At 47.4% G+C, this 25383-nt stretch overlaps 5 protein-coding genes across 5 annotated transcripts; all 5 read left to right on the top strand.

Moving 5' to 3' along the window:
* Positions 1-2823: 2823 nt before the first annotated feature.
* On the top strand, positions 2824-5617 carry NdufS1 (NdufS1 NADH-ubiquinone oxidoreductase subunit). Its single transcript, XM_006455012.1, has 8 exons — positions 2824-2975; positions 3031-3114; positions 3169-3217; positions 3272-3289; positions 3338-3409; positions 3459-3521; positions 3577-5361; positions 5414-5617. Exons 1-8 carry the CDS (start codon positions 2906-2908, stop codon positions 5505-5507), a joined length of 2235 nt encoding a protein of 744 aa, XP_006455075.1. The 5' UTR covers positions 2824-2905; the 3' UTR covers positions 5508-5617.
* Positions 5618-6433: 816 nt separating this feature from the next.
* Positions 6434-8111, top strand: AGABI2DRAFT_121022 (hypothetical protein; the record flags this gene model as incomplete). The annotated part of the gene is made up of 2 exons (XM_006455011.1): positions 6434-6715; positions 6780-8111. 2 exons carry the CDS (start codon positions 6434-6436, stop codon positions 8109-8111), a joined length of 1614 nt encoding a protein of 537 aa, XP_006455074.1.
* A 978-nt stretch (positions 8112-9089) lies between these two features.
* Positions 9090-9819, top strand: AGABI2DRAFT_75626 (hypothetical protein; the record flags this gene model as incomplete). The annotated part of the gene is made up of 3 exons (XM_006455010.1): positions 9090-9134; positions 9189-9272; positions 9322-9819. Coding segments are annotated over 3 exons (627 nt in total), but the record flags the coding sequence as incomplete, so codon positions are not given.
* Positions 9820-12353: 2534 nt separating this feature from the next.
* Positions 12354-16861, top strand: AGABI2DRAFT_75988 (hypothetical protein; the record flags this gene model as incomplete). The annotated part of the gene is made up of 3 exons (XM_006455009.1): positions 12354-12401; positions 15874-15957; positions 16007-16861. Coding segments are annotated over 3 exons (987 nt in total), but the record flags the coding sequence as incomplete, so codon positions are not given.
* A 2742-nt stretch (positions 16862-19603) lies between these two features.
* AGABI2DRAFT_209340 (hypothetical protein) lies at positions 19604-23850 on the top strand (the record flags this gene model as incomplete). Its single annotated transcript, XM_006455008.1, has 3 exons — positions 19604-19651; positions 19706-19789; positions 22951-23850. The coding sequence occupies exons 1-3, from the start codon at positions 19643-19645 to the stop codon at positions 23848-23850; spliced, it is 993 nt and encodes a 330-aa protein (XP_006455071.1). The 5' UTR covers positions 19604-19642.
* Positions 23851-25383: the final 1533 nt, after the last annotated feature.

The following is a 25383-nucleotide window of genomic DNA, read 5'->3' as shown; positions in this document are numbered from 1 at the left end:
TTACTGAGTTTCGCCCTAAGGATCATCCGGAGTATTACAAAATTGTGCAATACCAACGTGCAACAACTTTTGAACCCTCGACGAAGCGAATGAATATTCTTAAAACTGTCAATGGTGTTGGGACTACAACTCCGCATAAATGAAACCCAAGGATACCTCAATTCATTCTTTTGATCGGCCGGTATAAAAACTACATCAACCGAAACATCTTATCCAGTTCTTGTGCTTCATGTGATTAATCTACCTTTTTTTTTGCAAATGGCATTACTTCTGCGGGTACACGTTGATCAATTCGGTATAATCCCCGCGGCTACTGTATTCTAGAGAGGTTGGTAACTTGGTAGTATCCCGCCTCATCTTTGTGCCACCCCCATAGACTGGCATTGTAATTCTCTTAGGCCCTTTTCTGCCTCGTGTAATGCGCATGTGTAGGCGCGGAATCTAACTTCACCCGTTTAAATGAGTTCATACTTAAGTCCTGTCCTCAATTCGGTGAGCATTTTGTTTCGACAGGGAAACCAGGGCTGGGAATAAAAGAGCCCTGATCCACTTCCCCTTGGACTCAAAATAAATTTTAGATGTTCCGAATTCAATCTCAAAAGACGATCTTGTAGGATTCTCTTTGGTTCCGAAACAGTACCTTGGGATTCACCGTCTATGGCACATGAATCAATACGCGCAAAATGGGATTCCAATACAGAATTAATTGGAGATAGGATGGATCTCTTGGACTGTTACTACTCGTAACACTGTAACTTGTTTCTGACTCGGAAATCCGAGGTTGCACTGACAGATGCAATGCATTTCCAGTCTCAGATTTTAGAGCAATATATGCCTGCACCATACATCGATCAGTCCTAGTTTCACCAAAAAATACACGGTAGTACCACATTGACTGGTACCGTAAGTGTACGATACGCCGTTTGAGAATTGGTCGTATCCGCTCCATATGTCACAGTAACCCACTAATTAGAGTACCGCGGGAATATATATAACACGCGACGCGACTTACCTTTTTCGATCTGTTCACCCGAGTTGCACCGTTGACCAATGATGGCTGTAGCAAATGCTAGTATTACAGGTCAAAGTACAACCTCCTCGTCGCTCCTGCCTTACCTGAAGAAGTTCTCAAATCTCCAGTTGTTCAAGACTTGTTATGTATGTAATGTGCGGTTGACTTACTTAATCAGTATTGCTGATCAGAGCACAGATCCTAGTTGGTCCAATCGTATCCGTCGATTGGTCTCGATTTAAGACGGCCGTAGCGGGAGTAGAAACTTATCGTGTTGTTAAAGATTCAGAGGAAGAGCCTGTGGTGTCTCCCGGCGTGTTCGCTCAAATCGTTTCAGAGCTCGAGGGTGAACCATTTTTCCCCAATCTCACGACTCTCCACATTGTCGACTTGGAAAATTTCCTCAAACAATACCCTTTTCTCCTCTCTCAAAAGATCGAGAGAGTATCCGCCGTCCTCCCAAATTTGTGGGTTAAGGCTCGGGCGGGTATAGGTGCTTTTATCCACGCGCTCATAGCCTTTGCGCCTGAGATCAGATTCCTCAGCATCACTCTACGTGGAAAAAAGACTTTGGAGGTTTCCCATATCAATGCCATTAATCGTCTTACATGTCTCCGGTCTCTGGAGATCAGTCGCTTGGGTGACATTAAGGGAACTGTTGACATTTTCTTGTTTCTTAAAGCTCTTGTTCAACTCGAGGAGTTGCAACTCACCATTGGAGACTCTGTCCAAACTTGGTGCCCTGCGCAAAAAGCCTGCATATCGTCAACACCAGGCGTGTCAAACCTGCCTATCGGCGCGTACTTGAAATCGCTTCAATCTCTGAGTATCAAGGGTCCTTCACAAATCATATCCGAATTCCTCGATTTTCTTGGGACGTCCAACCTGGTTTCCCTTTCGCTCGCATCGACGTGCTGGCTTCATGCCCAACAGTCAGCCCAGTTGCACAACAAGCCACTCAATGCGAGTGAACGGCAAACCCAGACGTCAAATCAACAACCATCCGATCTGCAGCCGGCTGAGGTCCGTAGCCAGGCATGTGTAGCCGCGTGCACATCAGCTCCACATCGCCATGAGTGGACTCTCACTCGATGGTCAAACTCTCTTGAAAAATTGACCATCTCCTCGTGCGACAGGACTATCTTTGATTTCTCAAGTATCTCAAAGCACGAGGCACTGAAGAGTCTTGACATCAAAGGTGGCATCACCCCAATCACGGAATTGCTCTCATCAGGCGCCCCCGCATGCAATCCACTGCATACACTCAACCTTTCATCCCCCGACACAAACTTGACGTTGTTCGAGCTCGAGAAAATTGCGAAACGCGCCCCGAATTTATTGAAATTATCTTCGTCGTTCTATATCGGCGGCGACTCGGAACTCGACTCGCTTGCCAAAGTAGAACCTCTTACACACCCATTGGAAGAGCTCACAATGCCAAAAGCGATCTTTAAGGATGTAGGAAGTTCCACCTTCCTCCTTGCAACGAAGATCGCTGAACGACTCCATGTCCTGTTTCCAAACCTCAAACGATTGAACTACCCTCCCGACGAGAACACAATTTGGGGGGATGTATGGCACATCGTGCAACTTTGTCAAAAAATTGCTTTATACGAGCAACGGCGGCACACTCTCGCAATGGATGTTAGTGAGGCGGGTGTCATGACTGACGGCGGTCACAGTTCTCCAAACTCGGGCCTTGAGTTAGATTCGGCAGATTGTAAACTCCGAGAATAAAATTGAGGCTCCGCTTAAATGCGTGGGAAAGTGTGCACTTGGTTGGGATGGCCGACAACGTAGATCCCGAAACTCGCCAGCATCGTCGCCGCTGCGCTGTAGATTGTCTTCCAACCATCACCTCTCAGAGCGTAGCTGCACCGGCCCAGAGCTCAGATGCTGCGTATTGTGTCTACAATATCGCGGCCCACGTCGACGGGAATTTTCGGAAAGGTTGCAACCTCTGGTGGGTGTGTACCCGGCCTCCTTAATTTTCATGTTTTGAATGCGTACAACAACAGGTCGTCGTTCACTCGCGTCATCATCATCGAGGAATGCGGATATCACATTGACGGTTGACGGAAAGGAAGTGACAGTTCCCCAAGGTACTTAAACTATGCTGTTAAAACACGTACCTCTCTAATAATGATGTTTCTAAGGTTCTGCCTTAATTCAAGCTTGTGAAGCCGCTGGAGCTGCGATACCAAGGTCTGCATTTCTCCCCTCTTTTTCGAACCCGACCGTGATTGAATCTGGATGTAGATTTTGCTACCATGATAGGTCTACCCTTGTCACCTTCCAGCCCTTCTAGCTCTAACGCGAAAATAGGCTAGCAATTGCAGGAAACTGTCGTATGTGCTTGGTTGAAGTTGAGAGATCGCCAAAACCTGTAGCTTCATGGTGCGTGCCTTGTCGTCCCTTTCAGCGCCTATGTTAATGTTGTTCCCAGTGCTATGCCCGCTATGCCCGGTTCCAAAGTTTTTACCAACACGCCTCTCGTACATCAAGCACGGTAGGTATTCTTGTCTGTGTTTCGTTATTTTCCAAGGTTTCTTATCTCAATATAGAGAGGGAGTGATGGAATTCCTCCTTGTCAATCACCCTCTCGACTGTCCCATCTGTGACCAAGGTGGTGAATGCGATCTTCAAGACCAGGCCATGCGCTACGGTTCAGACCGCAACCGTTTTCACGAAATTACTGGCAAACGCGCCGTCGAAAACAAGGACTTTGGCCCTCTTGTCAAGACCTCAATGAATCGTTGTATTCAATGCACACGTTGCGTCCGCTTTGCCAATGAAGTTGCTGGCGTTGAGGATCTGGGCACAACTGGTCGTGGAAATGACATGCAGATAGGAATGTATGTGGAGAAGACCATGAAATCCGAACTTTCCGGAAACGTTATCGACCTCTGTCCTGTTGGAGCCCTTACAAGTAAACCCTATGCTTTCCAAGCCCGTCCCTGGGAGCTCAAGAGCACAGAGAGCATCGATGTTACGGACGCTATTGGCTCAAATATCCGCGTCGATTCTCGCGGTGTTCAGGTTATGCGTGTACAGCCAAAAACCAATGATGATGTCAATGAGGAGTGGATTAGCGACAAGACTCGTTACGCTTACGACGGTCTTAGAGCGCAGCGGTTAACAACGCCTCTAGTTAAGAAAGGCGACCGATTTGTTGCCGCTACCTGGGAGGAGGCCTTGACCGCTGTCACTGAGGGTCTTGCTGCGTCTGGTGCAACTGGCAACCAGATCCAAGCCGTTGCTGGCCATCTTGCCGACACTGAATCCCTCGTTGCTCTCAAAGACCTTGCCAACCGCCTTAACTCAGATAATCTCACTTTAGACCAACCCGGCGGACACCTTCCTCCCGTACATGGTGTTGATGTTCGTTCCAACTACCTCTTCAACGCAACCATACCTGGTGTCGAAGAAGCTGATGCCATTCTCCTCATTGGAACTAACCCACGACATGAAGCCGCCGTCCTAAATTCCCGCATTCGCAAAAGTTGGCTACATTCTTCCCTCGAAATTGGCTGGGTTGGTGAACACGCCGATACGACTTACGGTTACGAGTTCCTTGGCAGTGATGCCAAAGCACTAGAAGCCTTCGTCTCTGGAAAGGTCGCTGAGAGTGCTTTCTCAAAGAAGTGGGCGGAAGCGAAGAAACCTTTGGTGATCGTTGGTAGTGCCCTCTCAGAGCATTCTGATGCGACTGCAGTGTATAAGGCCCTCGCAAAGCTTGTGGAGAAAGAGAAGGCTCGCCTTGTCACGCCTGAATGGAATGGATTCAGCGTCCTACAACGTGTGGCTTCTCGTGCTGCTGCCTATGAAATTGGATTCACACCATCTCGCGTCGCGTCTCAAACAAAACCCAAATTTATTTACCTCCTCAATGCCGACGAGATCGACCCGAAATCGATTCCTTCGGACGCGTTTGTCGTATATCAAGGACACCATGGTGACCTTGGTGCTCAAATAGCAGACGTCTGCTTACCGGGATCAGCGTACACTGAGAAATCAACGACATGGGTGAACACTGAAGGTCGTGCCCAACTGGGGCGAGCAGCTGTCGGTCCGCCTGGCGCTGCACGCGAAGATTGGAAAATTGTTCGTGCCCTTTCGGAGGTGATGGGTGTTCCTCTTCCGTATAATGATACAATGGAGCTGAGGGATAGAATGTGGGAGATTTCACCGACGATTGTGAGGTATGATGTGACAGAGAAAACAACACCCGAGATAGCGTTGGCGGGTATGAAAGATGTGTCGCAGAGGACAATGGGGGCGAAGATTGGAGGTGCCGCATTTAAGAGGCCAATTGAAAACTTCTATCAAACAGATCCAATTTCAAGAGCGTAAGTTTCTCCGTCCGCCTTTTTCGCCAGAGGTGCTTATAATTTTTTATAGATCTGTAACAATGGCGCAATGCACTCGTGAGTTCGTGAAGGGCGAAGCTTTAAGCAGCAAGCCGGGTCAAGTTGAGCAGGCTGCGTATGCATAGAAACACGGATCTTGTAATCCTTCCATAATTGTTTTTTATCACCATCAGTCGTCGTTTTCTATTGTTCAATCTTCAGGAATATTCATCGACATCCTCGTCAATTTCATATCTGAGGTTGAATGCACATCAGGCTCGAAATGCTACTTGGCACTTACCAATAAACTCGGCAACATGAATTCAAGACACCAGCTGTCCCTGCAGGATACACTTGATTACGATATCATATGATTACAGAAATCATGGCCTGAGTTGCGCATCTCAGTCAAGTTGCCACACGAGTTTCATTCCAAAGAACCATTCCCATGGTAAGTGGATCACACTCCACTCTATATCGTATCTTTTTTTTTACCCACTTCTCAACCCTTGAGTCTATACTTAAGTGCCGAAACGTATTGTCAATTCTTGCTTGTTGGAGATCAAATCTCCGAGTTCGGTTGGCGCATGTTAACTGACTCTGATCCAGAATTTGCTACACATTTTCCCCAAGTTGGTTGAAATTTCTGCGGAAGGCGAGGGTAAGCATGACCTTAAATTCAAGATATCAACATGGCGTTCACTCGAGATCACTGCATCAGAAGCGTCCAGAAGAGTCTTCTTAGTTTGGCAGTGACATTATTATTTCCAGCCAGTGCTTCTAGGTCAGAATGGAAGCTACTCGTTGTTGAGTTGTTGCAAAGAGCTGTTGTGGACAATGCATCAGGTTTGTGGTGTAGTGGCGCTTGTTTTTTACAAGGATCCAAGCTTATCGCCGCAGGCGGCGATCTCCGACAAAGGGAATGTTCGAGCAGCATCTCCCAGTGGGCTTCTCCTTCGCCCCAACACATTCCAGAATACTCTCCATACATATCAAGGGAAAATCCCCGCGTCCAAGCGCTCAGCCGATATGGATTTAAAGGGGCACGAACTGTGACTGTTCGATCCACACCATGTCTATTAACGACCTCGGAAATTTGGATATCTGGACAGATATCCTTCGATACTTCAGAATATCTTTGACACTCGATTCTGATTTGGAAATCAAGGAGAAACGAAAATGCCTCCTTCGAATCGCTCTTCTTTCTCCGTCTCTCACCGCACCTGCACTGGATCTCCTATGGCAAAATATGACATCTCTCGTACCCGTTACCCGGGTGATCAACGTCAACTCGGAATATCTCCTTCACCCTCCCGAGATCCTTCAATTTTCAACAAACCATGGAGGCTTCTGGGTTTGTTCTTGTTCCACCTACTCGAACTGCTATTAGTTTAATTACTGATCAAAATTGTGAACAGATTTTGAGTGAACCCATGACTTCAAACAAAGTTCGTGAACGCGCCTATGAATACTTGACACGTATCCGGCAATTACGCGTCCCGATCGGTTCGTCGATGGAAATGGGTGTTGGTTCAATCCTTGGCATGACTCTCGGCGTCAATCCATTACTACCTAGATTGAAGTCGCTCAATCTAGATTTTACGCAATGGAATGGCGTCGGGACATGGATAAATGCTATAGGGACTTTGATCTCACCTTCATTGACGTCCATCTCTTACACTGCTGCAGCGGCAGCTCAATTTGAAGGAATTTTGGCGCTTCAATCCATCCTTTCTTCGCAAGGGTCGGCGCTAAGTAGTATCGGGTATAGTGGTCAACTTTCCGAGACCTTCCTTGGAACTTGCGTGAAATTCCAGGATTTGGAGGTACTAAGACTCTTCCATGTACCCAGCAATCTCCCTGTCCAACGGGTGGCGTCTGGGGTTTCGATTGTCACTGTCTTTGAGACATTCCAAAATCTGTTAGACTTGGCGATTGACGCCAGGCTTCTTTCATTCTCGGGGGTAAAAACGCGAGCAATTACACTACCACCTCTTCTTCAGAAGCTTTCCATCGCGGCCAATTCGCCTGACATTGGAGAGTTTCTTTCGGAGAATATTAGATCTTCGTCTCTGCAGTCACTCACGATCGTTATGTACGAACCTCCCAATATCCCTTGGAAGGTGGTATGCGACAAAATCGCAAACAATTTTCCACAACTGCACTCACTCAGTTTCCGCCGAGCGAACTCCTCATCGTTTCAGCAAATGTTACTGCAAGATCTGTCGTGTTTCCTTTCAAGGCCAACGATGCGGTCTTTGGAACTACGTGGCATATCTCACTGCTTCACTGAGGCAAATATATGCGGGTTCTTAAATTCCTGGCCGGACCTACAGAACCTCTCAATAACAGATGACTATACTATATATTTTTCTGCATCTCTATTGATTCATCTCTCTCGAGCGAAACATCTTCGCACCATCCAGCTTCCGCTCGATTTAACGTTTCTCCAGGATGAACTCCAGGATGACGCGACTTCCCCGGTACACAGTCCCATTACGGAACTCACTATCACCAACCTCGCGTCGTCTCCTCCATCTCTGGAAGGGAAAATCAAAGTGGCCAAGAATCTCCTGACACTATTTCCGTCGCTTGAAAGGGTCCTCACCCACTCAACCTCCTCTGCCCATACAACCTACTTGACGGAGCTGGAGGAACTGCTGCGCTCATTTCGCAGTGCTATTGTGGCATATCTACAGAGGAAGGAGACAGAGAGGCGATTGAGGACAAAGAAAGAGACCGAACAATAATGGCCAATTTCTTTACGCACTAGCTCCAGATTGTATGAAAGTACCAAGTTTGTATTGAGGTAACATGATTGTTGCATAATACATGGACCGCTGGGGTGATTTGCGCCCCGCAGCGCTGTCTCTGCGGGGATCATTAATTAGCAAACATGATAAGTTCATTTTTAGGGTTTAAAGGTGAGATAAATCACGTCTTCAAAACTCCGACCCGACACACAATGACGCGAGTTTCTGGGCCTAGCAACGTCACCATCGACTATGGCTGCAACTCAAACTTCCGAGCCCGTCAACGAGTGCAAGTTGTACATCCATGTGACTCGAGTTTAACACAGTGAGACATTTCTGAATTGTCTCGTAAAGATGTTTTCTCACTGACCTTCATCAAGTCGTCGCGTACAAAATGATGAATGAGATACTACAATGCAGCCTGGAGGACTTCCAGAGCCATTATGCACCTTGGCAGGTACCAGCAACCATTGTCGACAGTGTGTACACTCTCTATGTGGAGGACGAAGAACACATTCCGCCTCTGGTGAAGCAAGGCGACGGCTGGGTGTTTGCAGACTTCGAGATCGAGCCCACGAACGCCGAAAGACAGGAGACAGATGTGTTTGAGAAATTGAAGGACGTAGTCAATTCGTTATGTGAATCGAAGGTCAGGGAACAACTGGGGGAGGTCAACCGCACTGCTACGCTCCACTACGAGAATTGTCCTGACAAGGGGATAACGTCTGAAATCAAAAAAGGGACGAAGCTTCGAGTGGATGCCTATTTGACTGTGCGGGGACTCGACAATCAATCAAAACACGCCGAATACAGAGATTGCAGTCCGGAGGTCGACCATGCAGACGTTGCAGTTGCGGCAGAGTTTAAGAAGCATGTTAAGGATAATATTCGGGTCAGTGCATTATGCTCAAGAGTATGTGAAACATTTACACATGTGTTTGCGAGCAGAATCGCTTCCATCTCATTACAGACACCTCCAAAATCCTGAACAATGACCCGCGCCGAACGTGGATGTATGGCGTAGGTGGTTGGACTACATATTATAGTGCAATCATACTCACAGACCTTTTCTAGTTCACCATCGAGAATACCATGATGTCAATATGGTATTTCTCTCGATCACATACAGTCGTCTCTACTCCTTTTGACTTTACAAAGGTGCGGAGAATACATATTTACCTCAAGCGTGCTCATATGGTTGTTCTAGGACATCAAATCCTTCATCCACGTTTTCCTTTCTCTCCTGTACGCTACCCGAGAGGAAATCGGGTACGACCCGACTATTCACCGAGTACTACATGATGATGAAACTCAGTATGTGTACGAGGTCGTCTCCGAGGGTGAAACACGATACTTCAGGACCATAAAATCGTTGTTCACGTCGCAAAGTCTCCGTATCACGGGAAGAAAGACGCGGGTGTGGAAAGCCGTTGAAGTGGAGGGATACGATGGCAACAAGCATAGAAAGGAGAAGGAGGGAGGGAGGGAGGTAGCATTGAAGGACTGTTGGCTAGATGAGGGGTCGAGGACTGAGAAGGACAATTTGGATGCGATTTTCGAAAGCCTTGAGGCGGTGACCAAAAGGTCAAGCACGATTCGAAAATCCTTGATTGGGCGGATTTATCTGGCAATCGGCAGCTATTCGAAGACCTGCTCGATACGGGCAACTACAAGGGCTACTTCATGGAGATCGAATGCGATATGAAGCTCGCGATAACGAAGTCACAACTACAATCCGCGGAACCTGTACCAGAGTTTCTAGTGCCCTTAGAAAGGGAGGAGACAAGCTCAGGGAGTGAAGGACCCCAATCAACTCAGACCACCCAATTGCTACTGGAGATAGCGCATCAACGGCGGAATGCTGTCCGGGACAGGTTAAAGCCATCAGCTCCATGTGAATATAGGGCAAAACAACGCTACCGTCTGATATACAAAGAAGTTGGGCGACCCTTATATGCGGCGCCGAATCTTAAATCGTCATTGCGAGCGTTAGCTGACACCCTTATAGGTACGTTTTTTGTCGTTACCACATAGTTATTGCTCACATCGTTCTAGCGCTCACTTTCTTGTATCTTGCCGGTTATGTCCATCGGGATGTTAGTACTGGTAACATCATTCTGGTAGACAGCTCCGACGGTACCCCAAGGGGAAAACTTAGCGACTTCGAATATGCAAAAGTGTTTCAGGAAGGCGAGCCAAGTCCTGATTCGAAGACGGTGCGTTTTTATTTCCTAGCCCAGCATCCCATCGTTGCTTACTTTAATCTTAGGGTATTCCTTTCTTCATGGCATATGAGATACATGCAGGCATGGTTCTTTACAACCCGCCCCAGGTTGTGGATCGAAACTCGAACTCTCCAACTGGCCATCCTGTATCACCTGCCACGTCAACTCGGCCGCTGCAACCGGACTTCCGACCGAAATTTCGTTTTACACACGATTTAGAGTCCCTATTGTGGGTCACTCTATATATCCTTGCGAAATACCTACCTCAGGATGAGAGGAGCCGAAAAGTCCCCGACAAGGTCTATGTTCCCACAAGTCACCCCAGTCGGGAGCGTGGCAAACTAATTAAAATGGAGCAGCAAGATCTTCAACAATATCTTGAAGAGCACCTACATTCAAAGATTGCTTGTTTTGCCGTGTATCTCGCTCGCTACAAAAGTGTGCTTGGATGGTCCTATATGGACAAATTTAGCGTGGAGCATATGCTCGATTATGCATCATATGCTTTGGTTTACGAGGTAGTTCATCAGGCGTTCTCAGGTATCAAAACAGCTTTCGATTCTGGCAATATTCCTGATTTCGAGTTTACCCACAACGCGGGAGCTCAAGAAGAGATCTTGCCATCAGAAGGTCAACGAAAGCGACCACGGACACAGGGAGAAGGGGAGGATGATGACTATGTCCCTGTCGAGCAAGGTTTATCGCCAGATCGTCAGCCAGTGAGGAAGCAGCCGAAGAGAGGGAAGACGATGAGTTCACTACAGTCTCATGTTATAATTTCATAATGTATATTGTATGATGGTGACTAATTTAGGTATAATGGTAAGCGCAGAACAGTATGCTGATGCATGGGCATCCTTGCGTGAGATAGGCCTTTGTGAATGAGCTGCGAAAGATGATAGAGGCTGCTGTTTTGCATCTATATAACTCACAACTAAGAAAGCCAAAATGTACATATTCCGAGTACTTGATCAAAAGTGAAATGCGCTTCATGATTGATTTGGGCCGTATTTAGATTCCCTTGCAGACGTGTTCATACACGCGGTTCATTGTCTTCCTGAAACGGTTTATCTCTCGCTTGTCGGTCGATCGTAAACCCACAGGGCCGGCGATGATTGCGGCCGAAAGCCAACCACGCACCGAGTCTAAAATCCGATATCGATTATCTGATCTGGGATAAAAGTACTTATTTAACCCAAACTTCCTGCGGACTTCCTCGCTGCAGACTATGGCTACTGGCAGCGAATCGTCCAAAACACATCGCAAAACGCAAGTTCTCTATTCATAACATGCCACGTGACATATGTTGAAATGTTTGACGCACTGATCATGACGCAGTGACACAGAATTGTACGGCAAGTCCACGGGCGGAGAGCATCGTCTCACAGACCTCCGCCAAGTCATTGCGGCCGAAATGGTGGACGAGATACTCGAGTGCAGTCTCGAGGACTTCCTGGGCCACTATGCTCCTTGGGAGGTCCCGGTACACACCGTCGAGAGTGTGTACGATCTCTACGTGGCGGACAATGAACGCCAGCCGCCATTGGTGAAAAAAATGGAGCAAGACCACGAAGATACCGCGCCAAGTGGCTTGGTGTTTGCAGACTTCGAGATCGAGCCTACGAAATGCACAAGTTCAGAGCCGTCTGTATTCAAGGACTTGAAGGACATCGTCGATTCACTATGCGAACAGAAGGTCGAGAGCCAGCTGAGAGAGATCCACCGCACACCCACTCTTTGTTACAAAGATTGTCCTTACGATACGATGTCATCCGAGATCAAGGGGACTAACATCCGGGTGGATGCCTGTTTGACCGAGCGACCCGAGGGACGACTAGAACATGGAGATTACAGAGATCCTAACCCGGACGGGGTCGACCTTGCCGAGGTGGCAGTTGCGGCCGAATTCAAGAAACATCTTAAGGATAGGATTCAGGTCAGTGACTCATACTCATGTGCTTGACAATGTTTCCAATGAATTCGCGACTAGAACCGCCATCAACTCGTTGCGGACGCGTCCCAAATCCTGAACAATGACCCGCGCCGAACGTGGATGTATGGCGTACGTTGTTGTACTACATATCATAGTGTAATTATACTCACAGACCTTTTCCAGTTCACCATCGAGAATACCATGATGTCAATATGGTATTTCTCTCGATCGCATACGGTCGTCTCCACTCCTTTTGACTTCACAAAGGTGCGGAAAATACATGTTAACCTCTATCATGCTCATATGGTTGTTCTAGGACATTAAATCCTTCATCCACGTTTTTCTCTCCCTCTTGTACGCTACCCGAGAGGAAATCGGGTACGATCCGACTGTCCATCGAGTGCTACACAAGGACAAAATTCAATATGTGTACGAAGTTGTCTCCGAGGGTGAAACACGATACTTCAGGACCAAAAAAACGTTGTTCACGTCGCGAGTTCTCTCCATCACGGGAAGAAAGACGCGGGTGTGGAAAGCAGTTGAAGTGGAGGGATACGAGAACGAGCAGTATCGGAAGGAGAAGGTGAGAGGGAAGGCAGTAGCATTGAAGGACTGTTGGTTAGGTGAGGGGTCCAGGACTGAGAAGGACAATATATCTGCGATCTTCGAAAGGCTTGAGGCGGTGAAGGAAAAGGTCAAGGATGATCCAAAAATTCTTGATTGGGCGGATCCATCTGGCAATCGGCAGCTATTCGAGGAGCTGCTCGATACGGGCAACTACAAGGGCTATTTCATGGAGATCGAATGCGATACGAAGCTCGCGATAACGAAAGCACGACTACCAACAGCGCAACCTGTACCCGAATTCCTAGTGCCCTTAGAAAGAGAGGAGACAAGCTCAGGGAATGCACGGTCTCAATCGACTCAAATTACGCAATCGCTGTTGGAGATGGCGCATCAACGGCGGAACGCTCAACAAGGCAGGCTGAAGCCGTCAACACCCCGGGAGTACAGGGCCAAGCAACACTACCGTCTGATATACAAGGAAGTTGGGCGACCCTTGCATGCGGCTACGAATCTTGGATCGTCACTGCAAGGGTTAGCTGACACCCTTATCGGTACGTGTTTTGTCGCTTTCGCATGGTTATTGTTCATCTCTTTCTAGCGCTCACTCTCTTGTATCTTGCCGGCTATGTTCATCGGGATGTTAGTATCGGTAACATCATTCTGGTAGACAGCTCCGATGGCATCCCAAGGGGAAAACTTAGCGACTTGGAGTATGCCAAAGTGTTTCAGGAAGGCGAGCCGAGTGCTGACCCGAAGACGGTGCGTCTTGGTTTGCTGGCCCAGCATGCTATCGTTGCTTACTTTCATTTTAGGGTACTCTTTTCTTCATGGCATATGAGATACATGCTGGAAACGTTCTCTACAGCCAGCACCCCCTTGTAAATCGAAAGTTCAATCCTCGAACTAGCCATGCATTATCACCTGCCACTTCAAATCAAGTGATGCGACCGAAATTCCGTTTTACGCACGATTTGGAGTCCCTATTGTGGGTCACTCTGTATGTCCTTGCCAAGTACCTACCGCAGGATGAGAGGAGCCGAAATTTCGTTGACAACATCTATGTTCCCGCAAGTACCCCCAGTCAGGCGCGTATGAATTTGATCAGAATGATGCCAGGGAATCTGCAACAATACCTTGAAGACCACCTACATTCAAGGATTGCCTGTTTTGCCGTGTCTCTTGCTCACTACCAAAGTGTGCTCAAATGGTCTTATGAAGACAAATACAGCGTAGACAATATGCTCGACCATGCGTCATATGCTTTTGTTTACGAGATCACCCATCAGGCGTTCTCAGGTATCAAAACAGTCTTTGAATTTGACAATGTTCCTAATTTCGAGTTTACCCACAACGTTGGAGACCAGCAAGATAGCTTGCCATCAGAAAGTCGACGAAAGCGACCACGGACACAGGGCGAAGGGGAGGATGATGATTATGTCCCTATCGAGCAAGAGTTATTGCCAAATTGTCAGCCAGTGAGGAAGCAGCCGAAGAGAGGGAAGACGATGAGTTCACTACAGTCTCATGTTATAATTTCATAATGTTCATTGTATGACGGTGACTAATTTAAGTATAATGGTAAGCGCAGAACAGTATGCAGGTGCATTATTTTGTTTTTGTTTTAAATGTCTCTGAATGGTGTGCGATGATGCGGCACTCGAGATGGGTTCATGATTTTATTTGATGGGGAGTACGCTGTGTATGAGCACTGACGCTCGATATGTGTTTCGGTTCACTGTCAAATGAAATAATACTGTACTGGTCTTCAACGACGCAACTGTGATAAAATAAACCCGTTTGATCGCTTCTCGCCTCTTTTCCGTCTCTCTAAAGTCTAAACCTCTGCACCTCCTCTCGCAAAACCCGGGACACCTCTTCCCATCCACATCCAAAATCTTCTTCGCGCTATCCCGAACTTTGATACTTGCCATAATGACTATAGACAGTCTTGATGGTGGCGTCCCAAAGGCTAGCGCGAAAATTAAGATATAACTGAAGTTCACAGACGAAAATTCGCTTTTTTGGTGGCTGTGCTAATTAAGGGGAAGAAAGGAGATTGTACTAACGACCATGCCGATGAGACATAACGTTTTCAAATCGTCCACGCACGCCATTCCATGCAATTCCCAGTCGCCTATATAAATGGCATTGATTCGAGCCCGCTGGCCCTCCATTTTCCTCACCCCTTACTATGGCTACTCGTTCAACGCTGTTAAGAAAGTAAGTGCTTGATCACGTGCTCCGCCCCCGTGACTTGGCTGAATCATTTGGCGCAAGTGACACGGAAATCCATAACAAATCCCACGTGGGAATCAGGCTGTTACCGACCTCCGTGAAACCTTCGTGAATGATATGGCAAATGAGATACTCGAGTGCAGGCTCGAGGACTTCCTGGCCCACTATGCTCCTTGGAGGGTCCCGGTACTCACCGTCGAGAGCGTGTACAATCTCTATGTGGTGGACAATGAATGTCATCCGCCTCTGGTGAAGCAAGGTGACAGCTGGGTGTTTACAGACTTCGAGATCGAGCCCACGGAAAACAAACTTTCGGAGACAGATGTATTCAAGAAAATGAAGAACATTGTCGATTCACTATGTGAACAGAAGGTCAAGAGCAAATTGAGAGAGATTCATCGCGCACCTGCTCTTTGTTACAAAGATTGTCCTAACAAGAGGATGTCGTCCAAGATCGAGGGGACTAATATTCGGGTGGATGCCTGTTTGACCGAGCGACTTCAAGTTGAGGGACGACTAGCACATGGAGATTACAGAGATCACAACCCAGACAGGGTAGACCTTGCCGACGTCGCGGTCGCGGCTGAGTTCAAGAAGCATCTCAAGGATAGGATTCAGGTCAGTGGCTTCCACTCAAGTGCTGGATAATGTTCCCTCATGAGTTTGCGAGCAGAATCGGCATCAACTCGTTACGGACGCCTCCCAAGTCCTGAACAATGACCCGCGCCGAACGTGGATGTATGGCGTACGTTGTTGAACTACATATCATAGTGTAATCATACTCACAAACCTTTTCCAGTTCACCGTCGAGAATACCATGGTGTCGATATGGTATTTCTCTCGATCGCATACAGTTGTCTCTACTCCTTTTGACTTCACAAAGGTGCGGAGAATACATGTTTACCTCAATCGTGCTCATATGGTTGTTCAAGGACATCAAATCCTTCATCCACGTTTTCCTTTCCCTCCTGTACGCTACCCGAGAGGAAATCGGGTACGACCCGACTGTTCACCGAGTACTACATGACAATGAAATTCAATATGTGTACGAGGTCGACTCCGAGGGTGAAACACGATACTTCAGGACCATAAAATCGTTGTTCACGTCGCAAGTTCTCCGTATCACGGGAAGAAAGACGCGGGTGTGGAAAGCAGTTGAAGTGGAGGGATACGATGGCAACAAGCATAGAAAGGAGAAGGAGGGAGGGAGGGAGGTAGCATTGAAGGACTGTTGGCTAGATGAGGGGTCAAGGACTGAGAAGGACAACTTGGATGGCATTTTTAACGCGCTTGCTGAAGTCAAAGAAAGGGTCAAGCGGAATTCGAATGTTCTCGATTGGGCGGATCCAACTGGCAATCGGCAACTATTCGAAGAACTCCTCGATACGGGAAACTACAGGGGTTATTTCATGGAGATCGAATGTGATACGAACCTCTCGATAACGAAGTCACAATTACCGTCAGCGGAATGCGTACCAGAGTCCCTAGTGCCCTTAGAACGGGAGGAGACAAGCTCAGGTAATGCAGGGTCCCAATCAGCTCAGACTACCCAATCGCTACTAGTAGTGGAGATGGAGTATCAACCGTGGAAGGCTGTCTGCAACACGCTCAATCCGCCCACATCCCGGGAGTACGGAGCCAAGCAGCACCACCGTCTGGTATACAAGGAAGTTGGGCGACCCTTGTATGCAGCTCCAAATCTTGCATCGTCATTGAAAGGACTAGCCGATGCCCTTACTGGTACATCTCTTGTCGCTTTTACGTGGTTTTGGTTCACGTCTTTCTAGCACTCACTCTTTTGTATCTTGCTGGCTATGTCCATCGGGATGTCAGTATCAGTAACATTATCCTGATAGAAAGCCCCGATGGCTTCACAAGGGGAAAGCTCAGTGACTTTGAGTATGCCAAAGTGTTTCAGAATGGTGAACTAAGTCCTGATCCGAAGACGGTGCATTTTGATTTGCTAGCCCAGTATGCTATCTCTGCTTACTTTTCTTGTAGGGCACCCCTTTCTTCATGGCGTGTGAGATACATGCAGGAGTCGTTCTCTACACCCCGCCCCCAGAACCCCCAGGTTTCAATCAAGAGGAGATATCTCCTACTCCATCTTTGTTAGTGCAACCGAAATTCCGTTTCTCACACGATTCAGAGTCCCTATTGTGGGTCACTCTGTATATCCTCGCTAAACGCCTACCGCAAAATCGTCACAGCCAAGATTTCGTCCGCAGTCTTTATCTTCCCTCAGCTATCTTCAATACGTACCGCTTGAGCTTAATCCGAATGCGTAAGGCGACTTTTGAACTCCAGCTCAAGAAAACCCTACATTCAGATATTTCCGATTTTGCCAAGCATCTCGCTAGTTACCAGGCTGCCGTCAAGTGGTCTTATCTCGACAAATACAATGTGGAGCACATGCTCGAGCATGAGTCATATGCTTCTGTTTATACAGCCATCCATGAGGCGTTTTCAGGTATCAAGACGCTCTTCGAGTCTGGCACTGTGCCTGATTTCGACTTTACCTGCGACATGGGAGCTCAAGAAGAAAGCTCGCAATCACTGAAGCCACGAAAAAGGAAACCACTGAATCCGCGAAAAAGGAAACGGATGCAAGATGAGCGGGACGATGGTGGCGATGCCACAAACACTGGGGATGGATTGCGGGACTTGAAGGTCGGCCCACGAGGAACGAGCCGAAGAGGAAGAAGGTGATCGGGAAATGTTCATAACGATGTAGTAACAATATTCAAAGCCTGACTATGAATAACGAATAATCAAAGTCGAATTGCGCTCCATGATTGATTTGGGCTATATCTAGGTTCCCTTGCTCACGAGGCAAGAACCGAAGAGGTATAAGGCGATTGAGAAGTATTCTTAATCTACGTTATACAGCTATCTTTGTGAGATAACAGAGACATGAAGAAAAGATGCATGTATATTGTCACCGCTAAAAAAGATGAAAAAGACTTCAACAGAGGAATCGCGTGGGCAAAAGCCCGTTCGATCCTTACTTGCTTCTTCTCCAACCTCCGAATTCTACGTCTCGACCTTCCGCGACAACCAAAACATCCTGCTTCCAATCCACCTTAAACATCTTCATACTAAAACATAATTTCCAAATTCGAACAACTCTGCCATAAGCGCCAGTCATGACCCGGTTGCCATTTGGACTGAGGGCGACGCAGGATTCGGCATGAAGGTATAACAGGATGCATAATTGTAACTGAACTGAATATGGTTGTGGTGGGTGAAGGTTAAAGTACGTATCGTGGCGGATGAGGATTCCCAGAGGCCAATGGACAGGAAAGTTTCGCAGACGCCGTTCAAACTTCATAGCACACCACTTTCCCAACGTACTTAGTTCTAACAATATTCCCGTAAACAATGAAATTGCGTGGGCATCCTTACGTGGAATAGGCCTTTGTGAACGAGCTGCGAAAGATGATAGAGGCTGCCGTTTTGCATGTATAGAACTCACAACTAAGAAAGCCACAATGAAAGGTGAAATGCGCTTCATGATTGATTTGGGCCGTATTTAGTTTGCCTTGCAGACGCACGCGGCTGATTGTCTTCCTGAAACGGTTTATCTCTCGCTTGTCGGTCGATCATAAGTCCACAAGGCCGGCGATGATTGCGGCCGAAAGCCAAGCACGCACCGAGTCTAAAATCTTATATCGATTATGTGATCTGGGATAAGAACAATTAATCCGGATTTCCTGCAGCCTTCCTCGCTGCAGACTATGGCTACTGGCAGCGAATCGTCCAAAACACATCGCAAAACGCAAGTTCTCTATTCGTAACATGCCACGTGACATATGTTGAAATGTTTGACGCACTGATCATGATCATGACGCAGTGACACAGAATTGTACGGCAAGTCCACGGGCGGAGAGCATCGTCTCACAGACCTCCGCCAAGTCATTGCGGATGAAATGGTGGACGAAATACTCGAGTGCAGTCTCGAGGACTTCCTGGGCCACTATGCTCCTTGGGAGGTCCCGGTACACACCGTCGAGAGCGTGTACGATCTCTACGTGGCGGACAAGGAACGCCAGCCGCCATTGGTGAAAATAATAGAGCAAGACCACGAAGATACCGCGCCAAGTGGCTTGGTGTTTGCAGACTTCGAGATCGAGCCCACGAAATGCACAAGTTCAGAGCCTTCTGTATTCAAGGACTTGAAGGACATCGTCGATTCACTATGCGAACAGAAGGTCGAGAGCCAGCTGAGAGAGATCCACCGCACACCCGCTCTTTGTTACAAAGATTGTCCTTACGATACGATGTCATCCGAGATCAAGGGGACTAATATCCGGGTGGATGCCTGTCTGATCGAGCGACTGGACGGACGGCCAGAAGATGGAGATTACAGAGATCCTAACCCGGACGGGGTCGACCTTGCCGACGTGGCGGTTGCGGCCGAATTCAAGAAACATTATAAGGATCGGATTCAGGTCAGTGACTCACACTTATGTGCTTGACAATGTTTCCAATGAATTCGCGACTAGAACCGCCATCAACTCGTTGCGGACGCCTCCCAAATCCTGAACAATGACCCGCGCCGAACGTGGATGTATGGCGTACGTTGTTGAACTACATATAATAGTGTAATCATACTCACAAACCTCTTCTAGTTCACCATCGAGAATACCATGATGTCGATATGGTATTTCTCTCGATCGCATACAGTCGTCTCTACTCCTTTTGACTTTACAAAGGTGCGGAGAATACATGTTTACCTCAAGCGTGTTCATATGGTTGTTCTAGGACATTAAATCCTTCATCCACGTTTTTCTCTCCCTCTTGTACGCTACCCGAGAGGAAATCGGGTACGATCCGACTGTCCATCGAGTGCTACACAAGGACAAAATTCAATATGTGTACGAAGTCGTCTCCGAGGGTGACACACGATACTTCAGGACCAAAAAAACGTTGTTTACGTCGCGAGTTCTCTCCATCACGGGAAGAAAGACGCGGGTGTGGAAAGCAGTTGAAGTAGAGGGATACGAGGGCGAGCAGTATCGGAAGGAGAAGGAGGGAGGGAGGGAAGTAGCATTGAAGGACTGTTGGTTAGGTGAGGGGTCCAGGACTGAGAAGGACAATTTGGTTGCAATCTTCGAAAGGCTTGAGGCGGTGAAGGAAAAGGTCAAGGATGATCCGAAGATTCTTGATTGGGCGGATCCATCTGGCAATCGGCAGCTATTCGAAGACCTGCTCGATACGGGCAACTACACGCGCTATTTCATGGAGATCGAATGCGATACGAAGCTCGCGATAACGAAAGCACGACTACCATCAGCAGAACCTGTACCCGAGTTTCTAGTGCCCTTAGAGAGGGAGGAGACAAGCTCAGGGAATGCAGGGTCCCAATCGACTCAGACCACCCAATCGCTATTGGATATGGCGCATCAACGGCGGAACGCTCGCCAGGACAGGCTGAAGCCGTCAACACCCCGGGAATACAGGGCCAAGCAACAGTATCGTCTGATATACAAGGAAGTCGGGCGACCCATAAATGCGGCGACGAATCTCAAATCGTCACTGCAAGGATTAGCTGACACCCTTATTGGTACGTTTTTTGTCGTTATTGCATTGTGATCGCTCACATCTTTTAAGCGCTCACCCTCTTGTATCTTGCCGGCTATGTTCATCGGGATGTTAGTATCGGTAACATCATTCTGGTAGACGGCTCCGATGGCAATACAAGAGGAAAACTCAGCGACTTGGAGTATGCCAAAGTGTTTCAGGAAGGCGAACCGAGTGCTGACCCGAAGACGGTGCGTCTTGGATTGCTAGCCCAGCATGCTATCGTTGCTTACTTCCATTTTAGGGTACTCTTTTCTTCATGGCATATGAGATACATGCTGGAAATGTTCTCTACAACCCGCCCCAGGACCTGGATCATGACTTCAATCTCCAAACTGAGGATGGCCATGCAGTATCGCCTACCACGTCAACTATGTTGACGCGACCGAAATTCCGTTTTACGCACGATCTAGAGTCCTTATTGTGGGTCGCTCTGTATATCTTTGCCCAATACCTACCGCAGGATGAGAGGAGCAGAAAATTCGTTAACGAGGTCTATGTTCCTGCAAGTAACCCCAGTCAGAGGCGTCTGCACATAATTAGAATGAAGCGGGAGGATTTTCAACACTATCTTGAAGGCCACCTACATTCAAAGATTGCCTGTTTTGCCGTGTATCTCGCTCACTACAAAAGTGTGCTTGGATGGTCCTATATGGATAAATACAGCGTGGACAATATGCTCGACCATGCGTCATATGGTTTGGTTTACAAGTTCACCCATCAGGCGTTCTCAGGTATTAAAAAAGCATTTGAATCTGGAAAAGCTCCTGATTTCGAGTTTACCCACAACACGGGAGCTCAAGAAGAGATCTTGCCATCAGAAAGTCAACGAAAGCGACCACGGACACAGGGAGAAGGGGAGGATGATGACTATGTCCCTGTCGAGCACGGTTTAACGCCAGATCGTCAGCCAGTGAGGAAGCAGCCGAAGAGAGGGAAGACGATGAGTTCACTACAGTCTCATGTTATAATTTCATAATGTACATTGTATGACGGTGACTAATTTCAGTATGATTGTAATCTTAGAACAGTATGCCGACGCATGTATTTATTTATTTTTTACCTGTTTCTGAATGGCGTCGCGATGACGCGGGCTACAGCAAATGTTAGTTGCCCGGGCCGTTACCCCTATAGGAACTTTTGTCTCATCTTCATTGACGTCCATCCATAGCGCTTCTATTCATCCTTTCATCACTGTCTCTGAGACATTTCAAAATCACCTAGGCTTCAATAGAGATCGACTTCAAGCTTCTTTCATGCTTATGTTGATTTTGAGGGTTTTTACTGACGAAGGTGATGATAAATCACATCTTCAAAACTCCGACCTCACACGCAACTACGCGAGTTCCTTGACTCAGCAACCTCACCATCGACTACAGCAACGTCAACGAGTAGAAGTTCTAAATTCATTGTACGCCATGTGAGTCCTGTATGAGACATTTCTGAAATATCTGGTGAAGATCTTCTCACCGACCTCCGTCAAGTCATCGCGTACAAATTGATGAATGAAATACTTCAATGCAGCCTGGAGGACTTCCAGGGCCATTATGCTCCTTGGCAGGTACCGGCAAACATTGTCGACAGCGTGTACGCTCTCTATGTGGAGGACGAAGAACACAGTCCGCTTCTAGTGAAGCAAGGCGACGTTGCAGACTTCGTGATCGAGCCCATGAACGCTGAAAGACCCGAGACGGATATGTTCGAGAAATTGAAGGACACAGTCAATTTGTTATGCGAATCGAAAGTCAGGGAACAACTGAGGGAGGTCAACCGCACTGCTACGCTCCGCTACGATGACAAGGGGATTACGTCTGGAATCAGAAAAGGGACGAAGCTTCGAGTGGATGCCTATTTGACTGTGCGGGCATTCGACAGTCAATCAGAAGACTTCGACCACAGAGATTGCAGTCCGGAGGTCGACCTCGCAGACGTTGCAGTTGTGGCAGAGTTTAAGAAGCATGTCAAGGATAATGTTCGGGTCAGTGCATTATGCTCAAGCGGATGTGAAATATTCACAGATGAGTTTGCGAGCAGAATCGCTTTCATCTCATTACAGACACCTCCCAAGTCCTAAACACTGACCCGCGCCGAACGTGGATGTATGGTGTATGTTGTTGAACTACATGTTATAGTGCAATCATACTCACAGACCTTTTCCAGTTCACCATCGAGAATACCATGATGTCAATATGGTATTTCTCTCGATCGCATACAGTTGTCTCCACTTCTTTTGACTTCACAAAGGTGCGGAGAATACATGTTTACCTCAAGCGTGCTCATATGGTTGTTCAAGGACATCAAATCCTTCATCCACGTTTTCCTTTCCCTCCTGTACGCTACTCGAGAGGAAATCGGGTACGACCCGACTATTCACCGAGTACTACATGATGATGAAACTCAGTATGTGTACGAGGTCGTCTCGGAGGGTGAAACACGATACTTCAGGACCATAAAATCGTTGTTCACGTCGCAAAGTCTCGGTATCACGGGAAGAAAAACGCGGGTGTGGAAAGCCGTTGAAGTGGAGGGATACGATGGCAACAAGCATAGAAAGGAGAAGGAGGGAGGGAGGGAGGTAGCATTGAAGGACTGTTGGCTAGACGAGGGGTCGAGGACTGAGAAGGACAACCTGGATGGCATTTTCAACGCGCTAGCTGAAGTCAAGGAAAGGGTCAAGCGGAATTCGAATGTTCTCGATTGGGCGGATCCAACTGGCAATCGGCAACTATTCGAAGAACTCCTCGATACGGGTAACTACAAGGGCTATTTCATGGAGATCGAATGTGATATGAAGCTCGCGATAACGAAGTCACGACTACCGTCAGCGGAATGTGTACCAGAGTTCCTAGTGCCCTTAGAACGGGAGGAGACAAGCTCAGGGAATGCTGGGTCCCAATCGACTCAGACCACCCAATTCCTACTGGAGATGGCGTATCTTGAACGGCGGAAGGCCATCTGGAACAGGCTCAAGTCGTCAGCACCCCGGGAGTACAGGGTCAAGCAGCACTACCGTCTGGTATACAAGGAAATCGGGCGACCCTTGTATGCGGCTACGAATCTTGCATCATCTTTGCAAGGGTTATCCGACACCCTTATTGGTACGTTTTTTGTCTCTTTCACATGGGGTTATTGTTCATCTCTTTCTAGCGCTCACACTTTTGTATCTTGCTGGCTATGTCCATCGGGATGTTAGTACTGGTAACATCATTCTGGTAGAAAAGTCAGATGGATTTATGAGGGGAAAACTCAGTGACTTCGAATATGCCAAAGTGTTTCAGGAAGGCGAACTAAGTCCTGATCCGAAGATAGTATGTCTTTGTCTGTTATCTTACCCTACTATTTTTGCTTACCTTCCTTTTAGGGCACCCCTTTCTTCATGGCGCGTGAGATACACGCAGGAATGGTCCTCTACAGCCCGCCCCCCGTTGTGAATCGAAACTTCAACTTTCGAACTGGCTATGCAGTATCACCTGCCACGTCAACTCGGTCGCTGCGATCGAATTTCCGGCCGAAATTCCGTTTTACACACGATTTAGAGTCCCTATTGTGGGTCGCTCTGTATATCCTTGCCAAATACCTACCGCAGGATGAGAGGAGCCGAAAATTCCTTGACGAGGTCTATGTTCCCGCAAGTCACCCCAGTCGGAAGCGTGAGGACATAATTAGAATGGGGCCGCGGGATCTCCAACACTACCTTGAAAGCCACCTACATTCCAAGATTGCCTGTTTTGCCGTGTATCTCGCTCATTACCAAAATGTGCTTGTATGGTCTTATACGGACACATTCAGCGTGGAGCATATGCTCGATTATGCATCATATGCTTTGGTTTACGAGATAGCCCATAAGGCGTTCTCAGGTATCAAAACAGCTTTTGATTCTGGCGATGTTCCTAATTTCGAGTTTACCAACAATGAGGGAGCTCAACAAGAGAGCTTGCCAAAAGAATCTCATAGAAAGCGACCGCGGACACGGGGAGAAGGAGAGAATAATGATTATGTCCCTGTCGGGCAAGATATACTGCCCGATGGTCAGCCAGTGAGGAAGCAGCCAAAGGTGGATTCACAGCAGTCTCATGTAATAATCTCATAATATAAATTGTACGACGGTGACTAGTTTTAATATAATGATAAGCGTAGAATAGTATGCTGATGCATCATTTTTTATTTTTGTTTTGAATGTTTCTGAATGGTACTCGAGATGGGTTCATGATTTTATTTGATGGTGAGTACGCCGTGTATGTATATGAGCACTGACGCTCGATATGGGTTTCGGTTAAGAGCTAGATGAATTGATACTGTACTGGTCTTCAACCCTTGAATCTTCCAATTTACATCCAAAATCGTACTTCACGCTATCTCGAACTTTTACTCTTCAAGTCCCCTTAAAATCACAAATTTCGAGTGACACCCGCCGTAGGCGCCAGTGATGACTTGATTACTTGTTGGGACTGAGGAGAGGTAGGAAGGAAGTTGTTAGGAGGGTCGTAAAGTGTGAGAGTACAATCAGTGGATGTCGTGTGATAGGAGAGACTGTGTGGTACAACTTGAAACAAGTTTCCCCGCCGTTACGACTGAGTCGACTGAAAACGGAGTTTTTAAAAAAAATAGAATCACCGTTTTTCGATATCCCAGATTCGAACTGTGGAATTAAACTTACACAGCTATTCCACATCCCAGTTAAGTGCTGGAGGAGGGTGATGGTTTGTTGTTACTAGTAGCAAGTAGG

The sequence above is a fragment of the Agaricus bisporus genome, assembly GCF_000300575.1.
Source record: "Agaricus bisporus var. bisporus H97 unplaced genomic scaffold AGABI2scaffold_10, whole genome shotgun sequence".
Taxonomy (NCBI): domain Eukaryota; kingdom Fungi; phylum Basidiomycota; class Agaricomycetes; order Agaricales; family Agaricaceae; genus Agaricus; species Agaricus bisporus.
This window is presented reverse-complemented; position numbering and strand designations above follow the sequence as displayed.

Bases quoted from the DNA above. Each gene is read 5' to 3' on its own strand.
- NdufS1 (XM_006455012.1), top strand. From the start codon at position 2,906: ATGCTGCGTATTGTGTCTACAATATCGCGGCCCACGTCGACGGGAATT. The intron at 3,522-3,576 runs GTAGGTATTCTT...ATCTCAATATAG, and splicing joins CCTCTCGTACATCAAGCACG to AGAGGGAGTGATGGAATTCC. The intron at 5,362-5,413 runs GTAAGTTTCTCC...AATTTTTTATAG, and splicing joins ACAGATCCAATTTCAAGAGC to ATCTGTAACAATGGCGCAAT.